A 25,721-nucleotide genomic window follows, 5' to 3' on the forward strand; every position below is an offset into this window, starting at 1 on the left:
CTGGGAGCTACCCAAGCCCCACTGCTGCCGAAGGAACTAGAGCGGCGGCGCGCTGAGCGCCGATGCTTTCAGTGTGGAAAACTGGGACATTTCACCAAAACCTGCTGCGCTAGACCTGCAGCTCCTCTGCCTCCCCCTCCTCTCCTTCCTCCTCCTCGCCCCCAGGCCTGACTAGGCTGCCCCTCAAGCCTGTTGGGGGTCTCCAGTGTGGGGTTGGTTCCACACCCGGTGGGTGCCTTCCGCAACCCCTCCACCCTACCATCTGCTATTGCATGTTCACCTCCACTCCTCCCAGTGGGGTGGGGTGGAGGCCCTGGCTTTAGTGGACTCAGGGGCTACGACCAGTTTCATGGATGAAACTTTCGCCCTCTTCCACAAGATTCCTACCCTGCCTCATCCTGCCCCCTTGGCAGTGGAGACCATCGATGGGCATCCTCTTTCTTCGGGCGCGGTGACCCGGATTACAGCTCCACTCACTCTGCGTGCCCAGTCCCACGTTGAGCAGATTCAGTTTCACTTGGCCAAGGTTCCCCAATACCCAATCGTGCTGGGTGTTTCCTGGCTCTCTAAGTATAATCCTCAGATTTCTAGGGAGCTTCAGCAAGTGGAGTTTGCATCTCCCTACTGCTGGGAGCATTGCCTCCTGATCGAGGCACCAGTCCCAGCCCAGGCCTTAACCCTTTCCTCCCCCTCCTCGTCTGTTTCTGGCAGTTCTTCAGCTACCGTGATCCTCCCAGAGAAGTATGCAGCTTTTCGGGATGTTTTCAACAAGGAGGCCGACCAGCTCCCCCCCCCCCATTTGACTGTGCCATTAACCTGCTGGACGACTGTATTCGATGTTGGAGCCAGAACTTAGAGCTCTGCGAGAGTTTTTGGACACAAACCTCAAACGTGGCTTCATTCGCCCTTCTTCCTCCCCCGCCTGCGCCCCTACCATCTTTGTGGCCAAAAAATCTGGAGAACTCCACCCGGTGCACGACTACAGAGCCCTCAATTCAGTCTCAATCCCTGACAAGTACCCCCTCCCCCTGATCCCTGAGATGCTGGAGTGCCTGGGGCAAGCCAAGATTTTCACGAAGTTGGACCTGCATGGCGCCTACAATCTGATTCGCATCCGGGAGGGGGATGAGTGGAAGACCTGTTTCAGCACCCAGTACGGAGCATATGAATATCTAGTGATGCCGTTCGGGCTCGCCTGTGCCCCCCCGTTTTCACGTTTTATGAATGCCATCTTCCGGGACTATTTGGACACTTTCCTCATTGTGTATCTTGATGATTTACTTATAATTTCTGAGGACCCCCACGACCATCAGCACCATGTCTCCGCCATCCTCCAGCACCTCCACGAGCACCATCTTTATGCCAAGCTGGAGAAATGTGCGTTTGACCTAACCTCTTTGGACTATCTTGGCTACATTATCTCAGCTGACGGTATTAGGATGGATCCTGCAAAGGTCCAGGCTGACCTCTCCTGGCAGGCTCCATCCACCAAGAAGGACTTGCAACGTTTTCTGGGGTTTGCTAATTTCTACAGAAAGTTCCTGCCCAGCTTTGCTCGGCTGACATCTCCTCTCACAGACCTCCTTAAGGGCAGAAATCTCCTTTTCATTGGACGGCATCTGCCCAACAGGCTTTCGAGGAACTTAAGAAGCTTTTTAGTTCTGAGCCAATCCTGTTACATCCCAACCCGAGGAAGCCTTTTGTGGTGCAAACTGATGCCTCTGACTTTGCGGTGGGGGCGGTGCTTTTTCAGCCAGATCTGGCAGGCGGCAGGTTGCAACCCTGTGCCTACCACTCCAGAAAGCTGAACATGTCTGAGAGGAATTATACCATCTGGGAGAAGGAACTGTTGGCCATCAAGTCCACTTTGGAGACCTGGCATCATCTGCTGGAGGGGGCACAGCATCCAGTTGAAGTTAGAACCGACCATCACAACCTGGAATATCTTCAGACAGCCCATGCCTTAAACCAGAGGCAGATTAGATGGTCACTCCCCCCCCCCCGATTCCACCTTAAGATTTGCCACGTGAAGGCCTCTGACAACCTACAAGCAGATGCTCTTTCTTGTAAGCTGGACCTCCAGCCAGGGGGTGAGGAAAATCCCCCCCTCTGATTCTCCCCCCCCCCCCGAGCCTGGCAGCAGCTGCGGTGCCTCACTCTTGGGAGGAGCTCCTTCGGCTGAACAGGCTCAGGATGCTTTTGTCCGCATAAAGGTGGAGGAATTGGGGCTAGCCTCTGCCCCCCCAGTCTACCCCCTTCTCTCTGTGAGGTGGCTTGCTTTACCATTCCGGCCAGGTCTATGTGCCTTCTAGACCCCTCCGTGAGAAGGTCCTCCATCAGTGCCACAACTCCCCCACCGCTGGGCATTTTGGCTTCGCCAAGACCCTGCACGGAGTGATGCGAGATTTTTGGTGGCCTCGTGTGCGTCAGAACGTCAAGACCTATGTCGCCTCCTGCCCAACCTGCCAGTGGGTGAAGGCCCCCTCAGGCAAGCCCACAGGCTTGCTTCACCTCCTGCCTATCCCCTCAGGACCTTGGAAACTGCTCTCCCTTGACTTCATCACTGACTTGCCTCCCTCACACGGTAAGACCACTATTCTGGTGGTGGTGGATTTGTTTTCTAAGATGGCCCATCTCATCCCCTGTTCTGGGTCGCCCACAGCCAGGGAGATGGCAAAGCTGTTTTTGGCGCATGTTTTCTGGCTCCATTTTGGATAGGGGGGCCCAATTCACTGCCCATTTCTGGAGGGAGCTACTTGGGCTTCTCCATGTGATGCTCCGTCTTTCCTCCACCCACCATCCACAGACGGATGGTCAGACCGAGCACACCAATGTGACTCTGGAGCAATATTTGCGCTGTTATGTCAATTACCAGCAAGATTACTGGTTTTCCTTGCTGCCTCTCGCAGAATTTGCTTATAACAATGCCTGCCATGCTTCCACCCGCCAAACTCCATTTTTTGCCAATTTGGGTACCACCCCAAGACCTTCCCGTCCACCTTAGCTCTCTCTTCAGTGCCGGTGGCCCATGAGTTTTTAGAGGAGTTGTGAGCGGTACACCACCTCTTACGGTACTCCCTCGAGCAAGCCAAGTCAGCCTACAAGGCCTCTGCGGACTGGTGGCGCCAGCCGGGTCCATCTCTGCAACTGGGGGACTGGGTTTGGTTGTCCACCCAATACCTCCCCTCTCACTCGCCCGCAAGGAAGCTCGCGCCTCGCCGCACGGGGCCTTTCCAGATAATGGCCCAGATTAACCCTGTTGCTTTTCGCCTGGCTCTCCTCGCCTCCATGAAGATCCATCCTGTTTTTCATCGGTCCTTGCTGTCCCCCCTGGTTTCTGGAGACCCTCATTGCTCAGTCGGTTCCCCCCCCCCCCGCCGCCAGTGCTGGTGGAGGGGAGGAGGAGTTTGAGGTCGTGGAGATTCTGGACTCCCGCCTTTCTCACGGCCGCCTGCAATATCTAGTGGACTGGAAGGGGTACGGCCAGATGAGCGAACCTGGGAACCTGTGGAAAATGTGCATGCTCCGTTGCTGCTGAGGCGTTTCCACCAACTGTACCCCCACAAACCCGGGGCCCCAGAGGAAGAGCACGAGGGGGGGCCTCATGGGAGCGGGGATGATGTCAGGGTGGAAACTGAGCCAAGGGAAAGAGGGAGGATCTCTCCCTAGCCCTTAAGTTCAGGGTCTTCAAGTGACTCTCCTTCAAACGGGGATCAACTGCCTACTCAGAGCATAGGCCACTCTGCTGTTCCTTGCTTAGTCGCTGGTGATTAGCATCCGAAAGAGTCATTAAGTTGTAAAAGGATTAAAGCCTTGAAAAGAATCCTTTCATCTGTGTCTTGAGCTGGCTATTGGAGTCTACTGAAAGAGGCCGCTAGGGCGCTCCTGACACACTGGGAGGATTGGGGGAGGAAATGAGAAACCGAGGGAATGGAGTGGAGTGGCTGGAATCCTGATCAGTAGCACCCACACTGCAACGTTTTGTTGCAGGTCACACTTGTTATAAGGTATTAAAATTCCTGTTACTTCACCATCTCCATCAAAGGATACCAGTGGGTAGACATTATGCAAGCATGTAGTACAAAACAACCCTTCTCTTAACCAACATCAAATTGGATAATACAAATGCAATTATTAAAACACAAATAAAACTGAGGCACGCAGAACTTGGAATGGGCAGGCCTGCAATCCTAGAATACCATAGTGCAGTACAACTGCATGTACTGCTGGAGCTTTTTTGATCTACTGCCACTGATCACCTGGCTAAACAAGCCAATGGGAAAACAGCTTACCTGTGTTCAACTGGGTGACTAGCTACAACAAAAAATTTCAAAACACCTTTGGTTGTGTACACTTTTTTCACCTGCAGGCACTGCAGCTATCTAGCATTGTGGTCCAGAGCAATATCTAGGGTGGAACAGGGAAATATTACCCTGTTTGTTGGTTTAGTGTTGTGCCCTAAGGCCAAAAACCACATTTCCTCTTTAAATGGTGTCAGCACAGCTCAGATGCAGAATGCATGCCCAAATTTGGGCTGAAGTGAACAATCATATACCTATTTATGAATTTTAAAAAATTGTACACTCAGGAGAGGTAGAATTCTACCTGTTGTCTTTCCAGATTTTGGAGGCCCCACAATTGCAATCTTCACTGGCACAGTGGGTTTAGGTTTAGGCTGGCGGAGATAATAGATGGGATTTTTCATAAATGTTTCTCTGTTTTCCTTGCTTGTAAAGTAATAAACACAGTTTCGATGAATAACTGGAAAGCTTGGAGTATCTTGGTTTTGATAAGGCTTGATTGCATCTCCTTCACTTAGCTGCAATAAATACAGAGTTACTGATGTCCAGAATGACTGTTGTACATTTTCCATAGGAAAATTGTTACATCTACATTCTAACAATTATTAACATTTAGTTTGTGAGAATTAAGCAAGGTTTCTCCATTCTTCCATTAAAATAATTTACACTAGCACAAATAATTGTTGAGAAAAGCTGACAACAGCAGCCACAACTTCACACACCATTAAAGTATACAGCTCTTTTAATGCATACATTTGGCTGAAAACCATTATAGGACCAAGAACAGTAAAGTTTAAGAAGTTTATAATTCTTTTTAATAGCGAACATGGGTAGTCAAATGCTTAAGGGTTTGGAAGTGAAATGGGGGCATCTAAAAAATAAGGCAGTGGTTTCTACACACTTCTGGGATTCCCATGGTATGCAGCAGTATAGAAATGTGTAAATTAAAAGAAAAAAAGTTTTTTTAAAAACCCACCCCAAAATGGCTTGAAAAGGACCCAAGAGCTTTAGGGTTGAGGCTACAGAGAACTTCCTTGGGCCCAAGGGATGCATGCAGTGCCAGTGCCCATGGGTGCACTCACTCACACACACATGGGAGAGGATTGCTGGGTGAGCGGAGAGCTAATACTATTAGCGGTGGGGAAATGGTGATCCCAACTGCAAAGGGATCACCGGTGGGGGGCGGGGTGAGGGCTGAGAAAGAAAACCTCCAGCTGCATCAACATCAATTGTGTTGGAGACCCTTCCCCAGTTCAACTAGGCTCCCAGCTGCCTGCCAAAAGCTGTTGGAAGAGGGCGCATGGGGAGAGGCATCTCCAGACCCCCTCTTCCCCAGCACAACTGCATTGCCTCAATGCGGGAGGGGGAACTGGGGCAAGGGGTATTTTGAGGTCCTGCAATGTGCCTCACAGGTGGCCTCTGAGGGTCACATATGTCCCATGGCTTGTCCACCTGTGCCCTAACAACTTATGGTGGGTATCTTGGGAGGTGACTGGAAGTTAATGTTTGGAGAAATGGGCTAGATGAGGATATCTTCGGGAGAAGGAAAGGAAAAAGGAGCGACCACTTCTTCTATATAGCACTAAAATGCTCACGTTCAGGACCTGGGAGCAAGCCCCCAAAGCTGAGCTCTCTAGCTCTATATAGCACAGCTGGGGATGGTGGGGGAAGAGGTAGGGGAAAAAAGGGTCGTCCCCCCCAACAAAGGTTGTTTCTCTCTGCCATGCCAGGTAAGGGGAACAAGGGAGAGATGTGTAGTATCTGTCCCCTGCTCCGGGCCTGTCCAGAGCCAAAGGATGGCTGGGGGAGGCGTGACCCCATCGTCTGGCCTTCGTTTGCTGCTCTGCAATGCCAGGTCTGTTACCCAGAAAACCTCCCTCATCCATGACATGATCCTGGATGAGGGTGCAGACCTGGCATGTATTACGGAGACCTGGCTGGCCGAGGCTGCTGCTCCAACCCTTGCAGCCATGTGTCCAGCCAGATTTTCGTATGCACAGCAGCCGAGGGCTGGGGATTGGGGAGGGGGAGTGGCTGTTATCTACCGAGAGTCCTTGGTCTTCACCAGACCCCCTCTCCGGGAGACCAAGGTTGCTGAGTGCGTGTACTGGAGGTTGGGCCCGAAGGGCAGTCTGGGGATTCTGCTCGTGTACCGTCCACCCCGCTGCACGACTGACTCCCTGGCCGAGGTGCTTGAGGTGGTCTCTGATGTGCGTGTACAGTCCCCTAACTTACTGGTGTTGGGGGACTTCAACGTACATTCGGAGGCCATCCTCACAGGAGCACCTCGGGACTTCATGGAGACCATGGCCTCCTGGGAGCTGCACCATATTCTAACTGGGCCCACCCATGTAGCCGGTCATGCACTAGACCTTGTGTTTGTTTCTGGAGAAGCGGGGAGTGATCTGGAAGTCGGGGGTATATCCACCACCCCCTTGTCATGGTCAGATCACTATCTGGTGACGTTGGACTTCTCGGTTCCACAACCCCTCCGCAGGGGTGGAGGACACATTAAAATGGTCCGCCCCAGGCGTCTTATGGATCCAAATGGATTCCTGAACGCGCTTGGGGATTCTCTGGGGCATGCCAACGGCCACTCGGTCGAGACCCTGGTGGGTGGCTGGAATGCCGCAATCACTGGGGCATTAGATCGGGTGGCTCCGAAATGCCCTCTCCCCCTGAACAGGGCTCGGACTGCACCATGGTTCAATCCGCGGTTACGAGCTCTGAAACAGGAGGTGAGACGGCTAGAGCGCCGGTGGTGGAAGTCTCGCTTCAAAGACGATCAGACACGGGCTAGAGCTGTATCTTCAGCCTATCACGTGGCAGTGAAGGCAGCAAAAAAGGAATATTATGCTGCCTCCATCGCGTCTGCAGAGTGCTGTCCCAGGAGGCTGTTCCAAGTGGTCCGGAGCCTGGTCGGTCCTGTGGCTCCGGAACCACTGGAGCATTCTAAGGCCTCCTGTGAGGCTTTGGCAAGGCACTTTGCAGATAAAATTGATCAGATTAGGTGTGTTACTCTGCACGCTGTGGATACAGTTAGTGAGCAAGAGGCGGCCTGTGGCAAACCGGTTTTGTGGGATCGGTTCCAGCTTCTTCCTCCTGATGAAGTGGACAAGGTGCTTTCATCTGTAAGGCTGACCACCTGCTTACTTGATCCTTGCCCATCTTGGCTCATTATGAGCTGCAGAGAGAGACTGGGTGAGGGGATCAAGGCAGTGGTGAACGCCTCCCTTGAGGAGGGAGTGATGCCATCAGCCCTCAAGGAGGCAGTGATAAGACCGCTCTTAAAGAAGCCCTCCTTGGATCCTCAAGTTCTGAACAACTTTCGCCCAGTCTCAAATCTGCCATTTTGGGGCAAGGTGATTGAGCGGGTGGTGGCGGTGCAGTTGAAGGCACACTTGGAAGAAACTGATTATCTAGACCCATTTCAGTCGGGCTTCAGGCCTGGGCATGGGACAGAAACGGCCTTGGTCGCCTTGGTGGATGATATGAGGAGGGCTCTGGATAGGGGTGAATGTTCCTTCCTTGTTCTCCTCGACCTCTCAGCGGCTTTTGATACCGTTGACCACGGTATCCTCCTGGACCGCCTGGAGGGGTTGGGCATTGGAGACACTGTATTGCGGTGGTTCCGGTCCTTCCTCTCCGGCAGGTACCAGAGGGTAGCACTGGGAGAGGAGGTTTCGGACCCATGTCCACTTACTTGTGGGGTGCCACAGGGTTCCATCCTCTCCCCGATGCTATTTAACATCTATGTGAAGCTGCTGGGGGCTATCATCAGGTGGTTTGGGGTGCAGTGTCATCAATATGCGGATGACACGCAGCTCTACCTCTCATTCAAATCTTCACCAAGGTTGGCCGTAGAATCCCTGTCCAAATGTCTGGAGACGGTGAGTGGCTGGATGGGGAGGAATAAGCTGAACCCTGACAAGACCGAGGTACTTTTGGTGGGAGACAAGAGGAGGCTGGGGGATGTTGACCTGGTGTTGAATGGGGTACGGCTACCCTTGAAAGACCAGGTCCGCAGCCTGGGGGTCATTTTGGACTCCCAGCTGTCCATGGAGGCTCAGGTGTCAGCTGTGAGCCGGACAGCGCTGTATCAACTCCATCTGATACGGCGGCTGCGCCCCTTCCTTCCCAACCATCTGCTCCCATCGGTAGTACATGCCCTGGTCTCCTCTCGTTTAGACTACTGTAATGCGCTCTATGTGGGGTTACCCTTGAAGACGGTTCGGAAGCTGCAGCTGGTACAGAACGCGGCGGCTCGCATGATTAAAGGCAGCTGCCGGCGAGATCACATCACTCCAGTGCTGAAGGAGTTGCACTGGTTACCAGTTATTTTCCGGGCCAAATTCAAGGTGTTGGTTTTGACCTTTAAAACCCTATATGGTTCCGGCCCAGCCTATCTTAAGGAGCGCCTCCAGCAACACCAGACAGGCCGCTTAACAAGATCAGCCTCGGATGGCCTTCTCTCTGTCCCATCAGCCAGGACAGCTAGACTGGTGGGGACGAGGGAGAGAGCCTTTTCTGTGGTGGCCCCCACTCTGTGGAACTCCCTCCCTAGGGAACTCCGTCATGCCCCCTCTTTAATGAGCTTCCGTCGTGCATTAAAAACGTGGTTGTTCAGGCAGGCATTTGGGGTGGGTTAGGGTAGTTTAAAAAATTTTTTATGGTAGAATTTTATTGTTTTAAATTGTTTTATGGTATGTTGTACATCGCCCAGAGTGGCTGGGTGACCAGCCAGATGGGCGATTAATACATTTAATAATAAATAAATAAATAAATAAATAAAAAAATAAAAAAAATTGCACTGGCTGGAGACCTGAACAGGAAGCATTCCTGGGGTGTGTAGATAAACCTCAGCATTTTCTTGCAGGTCCCATTTGTTTTGTATATTACAAAAGCAATAAAATGTTTCCTATATCTGGAAAAATAAACTAATACACTAATTTAACTTTAATTAAATGAAAAGAACCCTTCCATGTTATAAGTAGGCTTGCAAACAATGACAGTGTCCAATTGCATGGGAAGGGGAGGAAGGAGCCTGTAATGATGGTTGGAGACTTCCTGGCCTTGTAAGAAATGTTGTTCAGGCAGAACACCCTCTTTCCAATCACCTAGGTCAGGGGCATGCGTGTATGCCTCCTTCGTCCTGCTAGGGAGTGTCCCGAGTAGGAGGGGTGTATGCAGTCCTGGGTTATGGTGGGAAGGAACAGGCTTGGCTTTCCTTCCCCTCAACCAACACAAGAAATTGCAAAGGGGGAACACAGGGTGATTGCATGCTGGGAGTTCCTGGGTCATTGTGTTGTACTCCTCAGGGCCTCCTTCCTGCTGATTATGTGTAGCTGCCATGTGAGATGGCCTGGGCTACAGCATTGGCCTCAACATGGGTATCTTGGCTGCCAGCTCTCTGGAGCCTCTGGGTGAGAAGATTCCTGGATCCCAAGAGCTCTTGGAACATGGCACTGGCTACCCCAGAGTCCTCTGAAGCCCCTGGAAAGCTATCACTGCATCTGCAGTCACGAAGGGCTGGTAAAGGGAGTAACAGAAAAGCAGTGCCCCACCTCTCGAACCCAACAAATTCCTTGTGCCCCACCTCTTGAACCTCACAAATTCCTTGCGCCCCACATCTTGAATTATTGTCTCTTAACTATTAACTATCTTGAATTATTGTCTCTTAACTATTAATAATCCCTAGAAACAATTGTCTTGTACAAGAGTTCACATCATTGGCCTTAAGAAATGATTTATAAAAGCAATTATGGCTCATTTACCTTGACTGGGTCCCATTGACCAAAATTGCTTGGATGTTTGTAGGAGAGAACTATCATCTTGCGTGCAAGGGACAAACTTATTGGATAACATTTCTCAAAAATGCTCTCACGATTTTCTGCTAGGTCCTTCAGCTTTTTATACAATTGGTAGCACACAATGCGAGGTTTGCGCTTGCAAGTAATTGTTATTTGAGGTATCAATAATTTTTCAAGTTCCTCCTGAGAACAAAGGAGAACATGGCAGAAATCAAAAAGATGGTGAAGTGCTACTAGAAATAAACCTCTTTAGTACAGCTTTGCAGATAAAGCAATATATTCACCACCCCACTTGTAACTACATGTCATATGGCAGCTTGAGTTATAGGTCTGGCAAGCTACTTACCTGATGAGCAGCAAACTACAAGACTATTCTAGGGACCTCTCCATGAAATCTACAACTACTGGTAACTGCTACCTGATTGGAGTGTCTACCTTAGTCCTTATTTGGTCTGGAATCATAACTGATTTTAAGTAGCAACATTTACATTGTTTTTAAAACTGCATTTAAACATTTTTGCAAAATCCTGTCCTATTTTGAAAAGCAAACCTTACAACCTCTCTTATGTTAGTTGGAATCATGGGGCTGGATCCAGTGTCTTCCTTCGATTCCCTTCATCTGTGGAAGGTTTCTGATTCAGCAGAGTATTTCTGCTAGTGGATCAGGGCAGGAGGTGATTTTCACTGATTCCCTCTAACTTCTGCAATCCCCTGTAACCCCTCCCCCGCCAAATTTACTCCATAGGTTTGGGAAATCCTCTGGAAAAGTGGGGGAGGTGGGAGGGGGAGAATTGGCAACGGTCACCTCCCCGACCCCTTTTTGCTTAGAATGTTCCTGCTTGCGCAAAAGAAGCTGGATCTAACCCAATATGCTTTGTGGTGGCTTCTGCAATAGCCACAGGATTGAGGGCCAATTTGCAAGGCAATGCCAAAAGGAAGGCAAACACACATTGGGGCTGTTCACACGACACAACATTTATTTAATTCACATTGAGTTTGTGGTGCGTGCGAGATGTGCAGTCGCCCTTTTGAATGTGCAACCCCCGCTTAGGGATGATCGTGTTGTGCGAACCCAGCGAGTGCGTGTTATGTGTGGGTCAAGCTATCCCTGTCCAAGAATGGCCATTTTACCTGCTGGAGTTGGGAAAAGGCACTTCCAGGCACTGAAGATAGATGCGCCTCCAGTGAGAGCGCTGGATCAATGAGCACTCCAAACCACACACCTGCTCCTTCGGTGGCAGTGTTACGCCATCTAGAACAGGCAATGGACCCAGTTCCTGGACATGGGAGCCATTCAGCCACAGAACCCCCATCTTGCCAGGAGTCAGACTCAGTTTATTGGCCCTCATCCAGCCCTCACTGCATCCAGGCACAAGTCCAAAGCTTGCACAGCTTCCCCTGATTCAGACTTTACAGAGAAATAGAGCTGAGAGTCATCAGCATGCTGATGGCACTTGACTCCAGATCCCCAAATGGCTGCTCCAACTGCTTCATATCGATATGGGGTGCAGGACTTCAGGCCTAGGGTCCCAATCTGGCCTTGCCCAGACAGCCTCACCTGCTTTCTCCCAACCACCAATAGTTTGGTTGTTCCCCAGGTTTTGTGCCGTTTCCCCCCATTCTAAAAGGTCAAAATGCCTCTCCTAAGGCTCAGCAGCACCAGCTTTAAGTGAAAATATGCTGGCATTTCTGTCCCTGCTTATTTGCCTTTTGGCCCCACCCCTTTGGCCTCTGCCCACCCCCAGCACTGGAATGCCCGCCCCCCGCAAGTTGGCCCTTGGAAGAGGAAGACGTTCTGCATGATATAGATGTTAAATAACAATGGGGACAAAACAGGGTCCTGCGGCACCCCACAGCTTAAACACCATGGGGTCGATGAGCACTATTCCAAAATTACTCTTTGAGACTGACCCTGCAGGTAGGTCTGGAACCACCGATGCCTCCAATACCCATCTCACAAAGATGGTTCAGGAAGAGACCAGAGTCAATGGTATCAAAAGCTGCTGAAAGATCCAGTAAGAGCAACAGGGTAGCACTTCCCCCCCATCCCTCTCCTGGTAAAGATCACCCACAGGGCAACCAAGGCCCATTCAGTTCCAAAACATTGTAAAACTAAGCTCCTTTAGTCCTATCTTAACGCTGAATAGAATAATTAAAGAATGTGGAAAGTACCTGTACGGTTTGCATATTAGCAATATCTGCTTCGTACTTCTCTGCGATTTCAGTTTTCATGCGCTCAATAGCATCAGCCTCCTGCTCCTCTTCCTCATCTTCTTCCTCATCGTCTTCTTTTGGGAACTCTTCTTCCAGAATAGCTTCAATATCTTCTTCTTCATCATCATCCTCTTCATCTAGGAACTCACCTGTCTCCATCTAAATATATATATATATTTTCTATTGCATGATTCCTGAAAAGATTTCTGTAGAATAAAATTTATGGTAATGCTGGGCAATCCTTCTTAATTCAGTATTTGCATACTGATCATTTCCAGAAATGCAGCCATATGAAATACTCATGGAAACCCAGGTCCCTGCTTACCTGGGATTCCTGTTTAGGCCATCATGTGGGTGCCAGTTGAGGAGGAGGGAGTGGATGGTTGTCCCTCAAGCTGCTTGTCTGCTCTAGGTCACCACACAGGTGCACAGCAGATTGTGAGCTCGGGACCCAATCAGCATTGCTGGTTGGCTCCATGGGGCACAGCCCTGGAAGCAGACCTGAGAGAGAAAGTTTCCTCCCTGGTCCACATCTAGGGGATAAGAAGCGGGTCTCTGTGTGGCTCCCAGCAGCGTCAGTCCAGACTTCCCCGACCCACCCTGCATGATTCCTGAAAAGATTTGCGTCGAATAAAACGGACTGTAATGCTAGTCAGTCCTTCTTAATTCAGTATTTGCACAATGATGATTTACAGAAATGCTACCATATGAAATACACATGGAAACCTTGCTCAAGACAAATTTAATTCCCATTGGATTCAGATGTAGGTGTGTCTTCCTTCCCCCCACAGCAGCCTCTTCAACCCCCTATAAATGCTACAGAGGGAGACCCTGCTGAATGGCAAACGCAGGGGTGTGGGAAGCGCCGGCACAAACTGTCCCGCACCTGAGGAGGGAAAGCACACGTGCTGTCGCTGGCCGCCATTTCTGCTGTCCCCCTCTCCCACATGTCTCCCTCCTCCCCACCCACTTCCCCACCGCGACTGTCTCCATCCTCCCCCTGGCCACCCTGTCAAACTGTTGCATTCCTGGATTTTTTCCAGACGCCATCCTGAGTTTTAAAACTGCTCATCTGTAGCAATTTCTGGAGCTTCCATCATAGCTGTAGCGCGGTCCTTTCAGGTGAGAACTGATGTAGTGCTGCTGTTTCCCCTGGGCTGGAGGAATACCTTGTGATGGGGATGCTGTGTAACCTCGTCTCTGTCCATTATCTGCCTCTCATGATGCTGTAATCTGTTCTACAATTAATGTCACATCTTACATTATCCTGAAAGCAACAGGATGGTGATAGGAGCTTTTATGGGAAAGATGTGGGTAGATAATGTTTGCCAGCAGCCATGAGAGGTAGGAGCGAAGGGACCTTCTACGGGGGAAGGGGTTCCCCCCAACAGCTGTGGCTGGCGGAAGCTGTAGTTAAGGTCAGTGGCACTTTTGTTTTTTGTTTTTAAAAATTAAAATATATAGGTTAGGATCCAATGTGTTGCAGCACTACAGCTAATACCGTTGCACTAGCATAATACAACACTAGCGCAATGTCATTAGTGGTTGCAAAAGGGAAAAGTGGCAATTAGGGCAAGTGCTGCAACACTACTGGATCCTACCCATTCTGTGCACATCAGCATCACTGCATAGAGATGTGCCCCCACCCTGAAGCAGCACTAGCAGCAATGGAAAGTGGCAGGGATTCCTGTTACAGTCAAAGGGATGTTCAGATAAAATCCACTGTTTTCCATCATGGGGGGAGGAGATACTGAGTAAGTAGTAGCACTCAAAAGAACTAGTGCTGGTATTCACAAAAAATCGTCCTTTTCATTATTGTCTGGAAGCATCCAATTAAAAGAAATATTGTGCGTGCGATGTTATGTTAGAACTGGCTTTCACGGTGGCGGCAGCATCAACAACTAGGACTCCTCCTTTTTAAAGCAGGAGTGGGAAAATGCTCAATAACGGAACACTGAAACTCATGTTTGTGTCCCCAGCAAATAAGGTAGCGATGCACATCCACAGCATCAGTGCCATCTTAGCATAGATACGGCATACACACAGTTTCAGCACCCTCTTTGATAGGCATGCTCTATATAAGATTACGCCAATATTGCATTTGAAGCATACGCAGATAAAGATGGTACTGACGATGCATAGTGTCATCATTGTATTTGTTGAGGGATTTTCCAGTGTTGAGTGTGTGTGTGTGTGTGAGAGAGAGAGAGAGAGAGAGATCAATGGCACTGTTGAGCAAGAGAGGTCTGTAGTCTGCTCACTCCTAGTTTAAAGTCAAGGATTTAGGTTTTCTTTTAAAACAAAATTAAGCCAAAATTATATACTGTAACATAATTTCCATCTACAGTCAAAAATAAAAACAATTCGCATCATTTCAGTTACCGCACAATTGTCTTTAGAAGCATCAAAAATACTATGTTGAAGCTATTTTACAAATGTGTATATAAATGATCATAATGTTTTTAAAAATAGAATTTAATCAGTGTAATGTTCTCTGTTGTGTCTTTCTTACCTCCTTTTTCCTTTTTGCTTGCTCTGCAAGAAGCTCTCCCCTTCTTTTGGCAATCAGCTCTTCCTGTTAATAAAAGATCTTAAGAGTACGTATTTTATATTTTTTTAACAACTGACAAAATAAAATTCAATTTCAATTTTCCCCTCAATGATACTTGATATTTAATGAGTAAGGATAATAAAGAAGGTTAACTTTTAGACCAACCCCTGCGAAAACCGACTCAGGTCATGTGATGTACACATTCTTTTCCTCTTGTACCACTGCACTGTGTGAAATCATTTTAATGTTGAAAAAGACAAGCGATTATCAGTCCCTGCCATCTATAGAAATGGATGCAGGCTATGCCTGGCTTAAGCATTTGGTCAGAGTAAGTGTTTATAGTACAAACTCAAGTGGCGAGAGCCTAGATGGGAGTAGTATAGAAACAAAATGGCAAGAGCAGGACTGGAGATAGAGCAAAGATAGGAACAAAAGATTTGGGACAAAAGACAGAGAGATAAATGATGTAAGAGTTGTGATCATTCACAATGTTTACGTTGGTCTATAAATGTAACATATAGTATGGTTTTTAAACCTTATTCCTTTTGCTGGTCCAGTTAAACATGATGTGAGACATATCCAGATCCAGGTCCTCTGATTTGGTCTAAGTCTGCAATCCTATATACATTTGCCTGGGAGTAAGTTCCACTGAATGTAATGGGACTTACCTCTGAGTAGATGACAGTGCTGAGTCCAAGTTTTTGTGGGCCCTTCAGCAAGACACACTCAATGGGCCCCCTCCTTAGGGAGTCTACCTTCTCAACACCAATGTCACCAGTTGTTATTGCTCCTCCTCCTCTTCCTCATCATTGCTCCCGCTTGCTTGCTTGACAGGCAGAGAGCCAGTGAGCAAGCAGGCCGTGGCATCTACTGCTCCTCTTTCTCACCGCCACTGTTGCCTGGGCCAGAGCGAAAGGCAGGTGAACCAGCAGGTTGCGATGGTGAAGAGGAGGAGCAAATCCAGGGGGCTCTTGTCAGTGGACCCCTGCTGATGTGTGGACCCTTAGCAGGTACCCAACTATGCCTACCCTTGATGCCATCCCTGGTAAACGTGTATAGGATTACACTGCAGTTTGTGTTCACTGAAGGCCCCCTACCGGATGGGCAGTTTCATGGACAGTAGTTAAAGCCCAGTGAAGAACCTCGGCTGCGCCTCATTTCTCTCATGCGGTTTAGAATACTACTGAAGTAGAGTAGTTATGATAGCTGCATGCCATAACGTTTACCGATCCATTGTATAGTGCAGCTCTAGCTGAATCAATACATTTTCTAAAAAAAAAGTATACCCCAGCAATTCATCATGATTTAACATTCCTAACATACTAGTTTTAGACCACAAGCTTGCAAAGCAGGGCTGTTATTTTTTTATGCATTGTACACTGACCAAATTTTTGTTAGATACTTAATAAATAATAATACTTACTTTTAACTTTGCCTTCAGTTCTTTCATCTGCTGCTGCTTCTCCATTTTTCTGGCTTGCTTCTCTTGCCATTTTTGCACCCGCACAGGAAGAATTCGATCGGAAACGTCATCTTCGTCAGCTTCAAGAAAGACCACAATATCGGGACAAAGTGCACGGTCTGCTAAATACTGAGCCTCCTCACCAGTTCGGGGAAAACCATCGAGGACAAACCCTGTAGATCTAAGTGAAAACAATATTTGAAAAAAAACGTAACAGTTAATGTTCCACGGATTCCCTCCCCGCCCCCCGCACAATGAATGACAAAAATGCCATTCCCCCTTGCTGGGCAAAAGATCGCCATAGCTGGATGGAGAAAATCTTTTTCTTTTTAAATGTTTTAAGTGTTTTAATATGGTGTTTTATTCTTTTATCTTTGTTGCTCAGTGCTCTGAAATCTTTTAATGTGGACTGGTATATAAATATTGTAAAATAAATAAATAAAATGTTTAGGGCCTGTAGAATTTTAAAAAATAAATTACTTCTGCAAATTAGTGATCCTCCAGAAATGTAAAAATGGCAAAATACTATGTTAGTCAATGTAGGTAGAGGTACTGAAGCCAGAAACTGTTTGTAATTTGTTCTACTGCTTTAGAATATGAGTTAGTATTATGTTAAAGAGGCTTAGGGCGCAATCCTATGGCCACTAGTCAGCAGCTAGATGGCCATAGGATAGGTCGGTTCCCTGAGAACAGACCTCCACCCCCTCCTGCACTGCTTCGTAGGCAGCGCAGAATGGCCCCTCACTCGGAAGAGGAGCATGGAGCGGCAAAAACGTGGCATTCCTGGGGGCATGCCGGGGCAGGGAAATTGGAAATGCTGGTATGACACATCCTATGTATCATCTGGCTGCCACTTCCCGCGCTCCGAGGCTCCATGGCTAGACAGCCGAAATCGGCTGTCCAGCTGCTAAAGCAGGGCAAGGGGAGCAAGGAGGAGATCTGATCCTCACCACTCCTCCTGCCCTGCACTGGATAGGTGGTCGCCCCTGGGGTCGGAGTCGGATGCCAATCCCAATAGGATCACTCCATTACTAAGTATGTGCTTCTGATAATGCAGCACAAATACATTTGCTGAGAGCCCTGTTCTATTCTTCTGCAGAAGGGTTTAGTGACGGTTATGCAGTTCCATAACTCAGTGGCTTTAGGTCAGACAAAGGCCAAGATCTATTTTAGCCATGCCCAAGGATTGCTGACATTTTTATTGTGAAAACAGAACACCATAATGGTGCTCCACATGATATATTGGACCTAGGACATTAGTAATGCAACCCTATACGAATCTATTCAGAAGTGTCACTGAATCCAATGAGACTTCCTCCCAGGCAAGTGTGTATAGGACTGCAGCCTAAAAGCTATATATGGACGGAAAAACAAAGAGTGAGATCATTTTAGATACATGAGTTACCGAAATGGTTCCTTCATCCACCAATCAAGAACAATATTGTCAAGCACCTCCATGGGGAAGGGTTCATTCTCTACTATGTTTGCTTTGATCGCTTCTTCCTCATCTGTTAATAGCGTTTCTTTCTGTTGAAATGATCCAAAATACATGTAAAAATCTGATCTTTCCTTTGTCTAACAAATGACAACACCATTTAGAACTATAATTTAAAGGATTATACATACTTCATTCTGTTTACTCAATGTCTTGCTGTAATGGCAAAATGCTTAACTTTAAATTCTGTTGCATAATATTTTACATATTGGAAAAAAACAAGGTAGTTGAATGTATACATTCCACTTTCCCAAGAGATGCATTATGGGGCAGGGGTATACATGGACAAAATCCATTCTACTCTTAGCTATTTACAAGAAGCTGAGAAACTTCTTTTTAAAGAAGAAAAGTTTATATCTTTTCAAGAAACTGAATTATTTTTAATTTAGCTTTCATTGAAAGCAAAATTGGATTACTTTAAAAATTGTGGGAATATGGAGGCAGTGAGTTAATGTCTTCAATATGCTAAAGTTTTGTTTTGTACTGGCTCCATTGACAGATGCACATTTGATGACTGCACTATCAAGTAATGACTTTCATATGAGAATGAGCCATCCCAGATCAAACACCAAGGATAAAGCGTTCATATCACCTGAAACACAATGGATTGGGTCCAGATATCTGTGAGCAGAGTTCTATTCATGGAAAGCTCCTGCTCATGGAAGGAGATAGTGACAATTTTTGCTGATTCCCTTTCCTATGCAGCTTGTTGAGGCCCCCAAAGTCTGCTCCTGGAGGCTTGGGGAATCTGTGGAACATCATGGGAGGGGCACAGGAGACTGAAAGGGGAAATTAGCAAACATTGCCTCCCTCCTTCTGTTTGTGGAAGCCTCCACTGGATTGCACTGCCCTAAGTGAATGAAAGGAACAGATTTCGGGGGGTGGGGGGTATGGGAGGAGGGAGCTGCAGGGGGAAGGGAATCCATTTCACTGGCAGACAGACAGCTTTGGATCTCACCCTGTGTAAACTGGCCCTTAATATCTAGCTCTCCCTTGGAAAGCTATTAGGAATGCTACTATTACCTCTTGAGTTCGCTTACTGTCCTCTTCACTCTCAAGTTCAATTTCAGTTGCACTGTCAGGAACAGTTGGAATGGATTCCCCCATTTCCTGCATTACAGCTGAGGCATCTTCTTCATCTTCATCTTCTGGACTAACTCTGTTTCCCGTTTTGATCATAATCAATTCCTGTAAGCGTTCTTCGAACTGAATGTGGAAAATGCCTAGTTTGTCTGCTAACCATCGAGCACAGACCGTTTTACCTGCTCCATGTGACCCTAAGAGACATATCCTTATTGGGGGAGCCTAAAAAAGAAAAATGTCAGTAAAATCACTAAATATGTTCTGATTTGCCTCTGCCACGCTAACATTCTCTCTGTTATTCAATGCACATTGAATAACAGAGAGAACACCCACATTTTTCCTTGGTAAAAGTGAGTGTTCATAAACAAATAATATTCATTTAACCAAGATATTAAAATATGTAAATTGAATTATAAGTCATACTATTAGGAGCACAATTACATTCTTATGCAACATAATGGAGAGGAGTAAGATCATGTAAATAAATAGATAGATGGATGGATGGATGGATGGATAGATAGATAGGAGATAAATAGGTATAGGTATGTCCTATTTATTTATTTGTTACATTTATATCCCACCTTTCCTCCAAGGAGCCCAAGGCAGTGTACATAATGTCTGTCATTTTAATTTTTTGCAATGCTCTGGAGCAATACTATGTCAGGCCCTCTGGAGCATTATGGGAAATTTATAATGGCAAGAAGCTTCCTAGAACAGATATGTCCACGAGCTGTGGGAAGGCAAAAGCAGGCATCAGCACCAGCGGGTTCTGCCAGGAAGCTTGGGCCCCGGCCATTGCCTGAGTGTGTTGGATGCTGATACTTTCTGTACTGAATGGTTTTGCTATGGATTAAAGCAGTTGTCTTCAACTGGACATAGGCACTGTATCACTTAATTCTGCAGCAATTAGTGACATGCTATTGCACAATTGTCCCAGACATTTTGAATGGAAACTGGGTTTGCAAATGACAAATTAGCCAAGACAACTCTTGTGTTGGACCAGTTTTCATGATGTATGTGAACATCCTGGAAGCTTGTGAGGTAGATAAATTACGTTTGCAGTTTCATAGGGAAAGAATATATTTACCTGTATTACCGCTCTTTTAGGAAAGCAGAAATGTTATTAAATAATAATGCTATTTTTTGGACAAAATATTAGAACCACAGTCAGTTTTAATCTTGTAGTTGCAACCCAGATATATGAAAGATTTTGAAAACATTCCGTACTTTTAAAGGCTCATTGTGAGACACATACTCTTCTGGATTTTCCAAAAATTTATCTCTATTTTCTGGAGTTGAGAAATAATAGTATTTTTCTCGATATTTCGCTCCATTTTCAGAAACTCCTGGGTAAAGAATAAAGTTTTCTTTCAGAACCACTGGACAAAAGTGCTTTGTGTCTCCCATATGTCTCTTCCTCTCAGCCACTTTTTCTTCATCCTTAAAATAGCAAAATATTTCTGATAAGGTGCTGAGGACTACTTTGATATATTTCTATGTATAATCCAACAAAATTAGCCTGATCTGGGGGACCCAGAGGGCAACAGAATACTGCTTATCCACCACTGCACCTGAGGAGAGCTTCCCTCATCTACAACATGATTAGTGTGGTCAGCTTTGACAGTGCTCATCACCTGAAAACAGGGCGAAGGGAAGAGCGGGGGATAAGAGGGTGTTTCAACTGAGTCAGATAACCACTGCCCCCACCCTCTGTATCCCACCCAAGTGTGATAAGCACTGTCTGAAAAAATACTCCAGTTGCTAGTTCTGGGTTCCTCCAACAATGGCCTTTTGCATTCTTGGAAGCAAGTATTTTGGGGCCATCCCCATAATTTTGCATGAAAATGTGAATTCTTTATGAACATATCCTCAATTACATAAAGAATATGCCTTATACTGAGTCAGACCGTTGGTCCATCTAGCCCGGCGTCACTGTCATTGACTGGAGTGGCTTTACAGAGTTTCAGGCAGGAGTTCTACCTGGAGGTGCTGGGGATTGAACCTGGGACTTTCTGCATGCAAAGCAGGGGCTCTACCACTGAGCTACGCCCCTCAAAGAGGTTGCTGCTATGGCAGGCAGTAGCAGCCTTGACTAGTCAGACCTTTTGCTTTACTCAGGACATCACCTTCCCAGCCCCTAAAGACGGTTCAATACTTGGGTAAAGTGAGGTGGGGGGTGCCAGAGTGTGTAGTGCAGAGCACTTAAGGGCCCAAGAAAGGCCATGGGCCTGGTGTGATACCGCCCTTCTAGACTGTGTCCATTATGGACATGCCATTTATATTTGAAGAGCATGACAGCATATAGATAAGGCTGGACAAGAATTCCAGATCTCAGCACTCCCATACAACATAAACATGAGGCATAAAACATAGACTGTCACTGAGAAGGTAATGTTTCGTGTCCTCTGGACGTGAAAAATTTATATTAAAAAATTACAACTAAGACAATATATCAAATCAGGCTGCTGCTTACTTCCTCCTCCTCCTCCTCTTCTTCATCCTCCTCCTCCTCCTCTTCCTCTGCCAATGCCTCTGCTTCAGCCTGTAAATCTTCTTGTTCTTCTTCATCATCTTCAGGACAGAGTTCCCAACCATGATACTTTAAAGGTTCTGTCAGAGATATTCAACTTTCAGGCTTTAATTTTTTTTTTATTAAAAAACCAGAAGCATGCACGAGAAGAGATAAATCATGACAAACACTTGTCTTGAAAACTGGTGGAATAGTGTACTGTACTGAAATACATCAACTGCTGATGTTGCATATAGACTGAGTTGTAACAAACCCTGACCCATTTCAGAAAACCTGCATGTACATAGTGGTGCATTAGGTTATATTTCATATGTATGCATTGAAATGGCTATATTCAAATTTATGTAACGACATTTTCTTTCTTTTCTTTTGTTGAAATAAAACAGAAGAAAAAAATAAACAAAAACAATAATTTAAAAAATGACTTGCACAATTGTAATGCTCAACTGCTTGCGCAACTGAAAGATTCGGCAGAGCTGCACTAGTTCTGTTTGAATTTGTGGAATGAAACCATTGGATATTGCCCATATACATACATTCAGAAAAAAATAAGAGAACTGCTGGTTGCATGCATACATATGGATTTTTAATATTTTTGTTTTGTTTTGCCTGTTTTCCAAATAGTAGGTGCTGGTGTATAGTGCATAAGCCGCTGAAACTGTTGATAAACCACAGTTTTTACAGTCCCAGGCAGGCAGCAATCACAGAATGTTCTTTGTGCCTGCAGAGGTAGCTCACAAGTTGCTCAAGCTTGCGTTACAGCAATATTGTATGATGACATAATGAAACTATCCCTGTTAATCCCTTTTATATTTTTACAGACTAACATCACTGCTCGCCTAGATTTTTTTTTAAAAAAATTCTTCACTCAAAATCTCTTGGTTCAGAAGAAATATTAAAAATGGTGAAGAAAATGACTTACGTTCCATAGCTAAAACACTCTGGTTAAGCAGCATCTCTGGAGTTTGCCCTTCAATCTCTAATTCAGCAGTCAGAACTAAAGGTGACTCTGCGACCGCGGCCTCCATTTTTTGCCAACTATGCATGAATTGGTTAATCTTGTTTTTAAGTGGCTCTATTTCTGGTACTTCTGGGAAGCCATCTTCAGGATACTCAGGTAGCTTGACTCCTGAACAAATCAAACTGCATTTTAGAAAACAGTTTAAAATTGTATGAAGTATATCAGTTCCCTCTATTTCTGAATATCAGGCTTGAGTGCTGACACCTATGTGGCCAAAATGCACCCCACCCCCCGCAATACACACAAGAGGGAGGTATCAGCAAGCTCGCAGGAGCCTCAAGATCTGCAGAGGCACAAAAAATCTAGTGAAGAAAAGGTTGAAGGACCCCCCCCCCCCCCAAACAGCCCAATGAGGATGGAGTATCCAAAGAATGCTGACTGTTGTGGGATGGTGGAAGAATGGAACATCAGGTGGGAGGGGACTGGAATGGAGTATCTTGGAGGAGGGCACGACTCACTGAAAGACTTAAACAGGAGCATTCCACATGGCAACATTTTGTCGCAAGCCCCACTTGCAAATGGATCGTTCAACTGATCATTTCCCTTCACACTGACTGATTGTTACAGACACTTTCTTCAAATTAATTGTTCTTTTAAGTGTAACAATATGTTTATTTTTTCTTTTTCTTGCTATCTTAGAACACATTCCCAATTACCAAGTTTACTGTCTTGCCTGTTGTACACCGATACTGTCCAAGAAAATAAAAAGAAGAAAGGAGCTTCAGTTACTTCATTAAATTTGCATGCAGTTATTTAATTATGGAGCAGGCCAATTCCAAATGCAGGCCTAGATTTCCACTGAAGAAAGCAAGGAATGTGCATAATTAGAATTAAAATATGCAACATGGCAGCTATATTTCATTGGATGGAAGGATCTATCTATATCTCATTTCATTTCAATGAAAGGAAGAAAGGAAACTTGATTTCTGACCTAGTTCAGATGCAATACTTCTCAGTGGTCCAGGTTGTGACTCAGCTTTTTCTTCAGTTGCAAGGTGTTCTGTTGATTCTGTGGGAATAAGCAGAGAATGATAGCTCCTTCAGCACACTTTATATGAAAAGCTCAAAAAGGTTTCAAAATCTTAAGGGAGCTAGCAAAGCGATACAATATTGTGATATACAAGTAAAGTGCTGAGAAAACTGTTGACAGCCCCAAAATGTACAGGGGAAAAACAGTTTAAACATCTGTTTTCAGAATCTGCTGTGGTGATCTTAAATTTGGGCATAAAAATTTGACTTTTTTTGTGAGAGATTTTGTGGTACTTATGTTTCACACTAACACAATTCAGAGATATCCACTGAATTAAATTTAGAGTGTTTTAAATGCAGAGCTTATTATTTGTTGTATGTACAATGCATGGTTACCTTGAAAATATATCTAAATCTTCCCCAGCGGCCAATGAGTGGTCGAAGCAGAGCTGGGGAACCTCTTTCAATGTAAGGACTGAATTCAATTTCGGAGAAGCTCTTGGAGGGCTGCATTCCAGGGATGGGCGGGGCCAAAAACATAAAAACTACCAGCATATTTGAGCTTAAAGCTCTTACTGCCAGTAACTAAGTTTTAGGATAGGAATTTCAACCTTTTAAAAGGGGGGGGGGGACTGCACAAAAGCCAGAAAACCACTAAATGATTGGTGGTTGGATGAAATGGGATGGGACCAGGGGAAGGGGGCATGGTCATCTGAGGCACCCCAGAGAGCTGGTCTGAGACCCCAGGAGGGCTGGATTTGGCTCCTGCACACTTGCTCCAGAGCTTCAGGAAGTCCATCAGCTGCTGTTGAGGTGTAGCAGTAGCAACCACTGGTGATAAAGATTGAGGCCTCTGGGAGGTTTGAGGCCCTTTGGATGGATGCCCCCCCCCCATTCTCCATTTCCTGCCCACACTCCTCCCTTTCCTGCACAGATCCAGAGGAGAGATAGTCCTGGCTTCTCCAAGCAGTACTCTCATGGCGCAGTCAAGCAGATAAAAGAGAGTGGCAGCTGGAGCAGGGCCAAGAAGAAGCCACTGCCGCTCATTCCCCTGCCTCCTCTCTCTGAGCTGCAGATTAGGGCCCAGTCCCCAACACTGCCCAGAGGGAGAGGACAGCCAACTGGATGGAGGCGGAGGCAGCCATGTGTTGCAGCACCGTCACTGCTCCCTCATCCAAGCAGGTGAGCAAGTGAGTCTTGCAAGAATGTCAAATTCAGCTCCTTCAAGCAGTAAAGCCCTGAAGTACAAATGTAATCGTTGAACATTTTTGTAGAGTTTTCTAAACAACTATTTACTTATATTGAAATGTATAATGAAATGTTTATGGCCTTTGTAAAAGGTAATTCTGTTTTAGCATGCTATCTGGGTAGTACTATGATTCCAGCATCCTATTTCTCATGTTTCACAGTTGCATAGAGACAATAGCACAGCAGTCCTGTAACATTCCAAGAAGCAATCCTATGCACGCTTATCTGGAACTAAACCACACTGAATACCGTGAGGCTTCCTTCTGAGTAAATGTGGATAGGCTTGAACTGTAATTTCATCTTGGGATGGTCTGCAATACTGACTGGAACTCTCAATTCACAAGCAAACCTTTTTGGTTGTGCATCTCATTCATTCAAGCCAGCACCATCTGGCTTCTCCCTCAACTGTCAACTGGCAGCAGTCATTCCATTAGGCCAGGGGTGGGCAACTTGTGGCCCTCCAGATCTTTTGGCCTACCACTTCCATGATTCCTCAATATTGGCTATACTGGCTAGAGCTGATGGGAGTTGTAGGCCAAAACATCTTGACGAACCCTGCATTAGGCTGTAGCAGAGGGAGTGAAGGGAGGCAGGACCATTCCATTGGTTGGCTCTAGGGTACGTCAGCATTCATGCCGAGGTGCCTTGTATGGATTTCATGGCCTCCATGACAACCATGGGACTATCCCATGTAACTTTGGGCTCCTCCTTTCCATGAAATGTATGCACTCCAGCTGGTTGTTATATGAACTTTATAACTAGGGGCTAATGTATGCTTCTCCCTCCCTCCTCCCTCCCAATCCCTTTTCGTTTTGTGTTGTGTCTTTTAAATGGCAAGCATGAGGGCAAGTACTCTCTGATTGATCTTTGCAAGCTGCTCTGAAGACTGGGGTAAAAGTATTGTTGTGAACAGCCCAGAGAGCTTTGGCTATTGGGTGGTATAGAAATGAAATTTAATAATAATAATAATAATAATAATAATAATAATAATAGTGAAAATACTTCAAAATTAAAAAAAGAAAATATACACTCCCTCA

The 25,721-nt window shown here is 46.3% G+C and overlaps 1 protein-coding gene across 1 annotated transcript in view; it reads right to left on the reverse strand.

Moving 5' to 3' along the window:
* AK9 (adenylate kinase 9) overlaps window positions 1-25,721 on the reverse strand; it is a 95,683-nt gene that overhangs the window by 16,610 nt on the left and 53,352 nt on the right. Inside the window, exons 22-32 of the mRNA XM_084827268.1 lie at window positions 23,399-23,476; window positions 22,369-22,575; window positions 21,390-21,526; window positions 20,144-20,356; window positions 18,857-19,138; window positions 17,744-17,865; window positions 16,300-16,519; window positions 14,838-14,900; window positions 12,284-12,484; window positions 10,076-10,294; window positions 4,606-4,819 (exon numbers count right to left, since the gene is read on the reverse strand). Coding sequence (XP_084683394.1) covers window positions 4,606-4,819; window positions 10,076-10,294; window positions 12,284-12,484; window positions 14,838-14,900; window positions 16,300-16,519; window positions 17,744-17,865; window positions 18,857-19,138; window positions 20,144-20,356; window positions 21,390-21,526; window positions 22,369-22,575; window positions 23,399-23,476 — 1,956 coding nt within the window. The remainder of the gene's footprint in view (window positions 1-4,605; window positions 4,820-10,075; window positions 10,295-12,283; window positions 12,485-14,837; window positions 14,901-16,299; window positions 16,520-17,743; window positions 17,866-18,856; window positions 19,139-20,143; window positions 20,357-21,389; window positions 21,527-22,368; window positions 22,576-23,398; window positions 23,477-25,721) is intronic.

The sequence above is a fragment of the Heloderma suspectum genome, chromosome 1 (assembly GCF_057233095.1).
Source record: "Heloderma suspectum isolate Gila_16-S chromosome 1, 16-S_ref, whole genome shotgun sequence".
In the NCBI taxonomy this organism is placed as follows: domain Eukaryota; kingdom Metazoa; phylum Chordata; class Lepidosauria; order Squamata; family Helodermatidae; genus Heloderma; species Heloderma suspectum.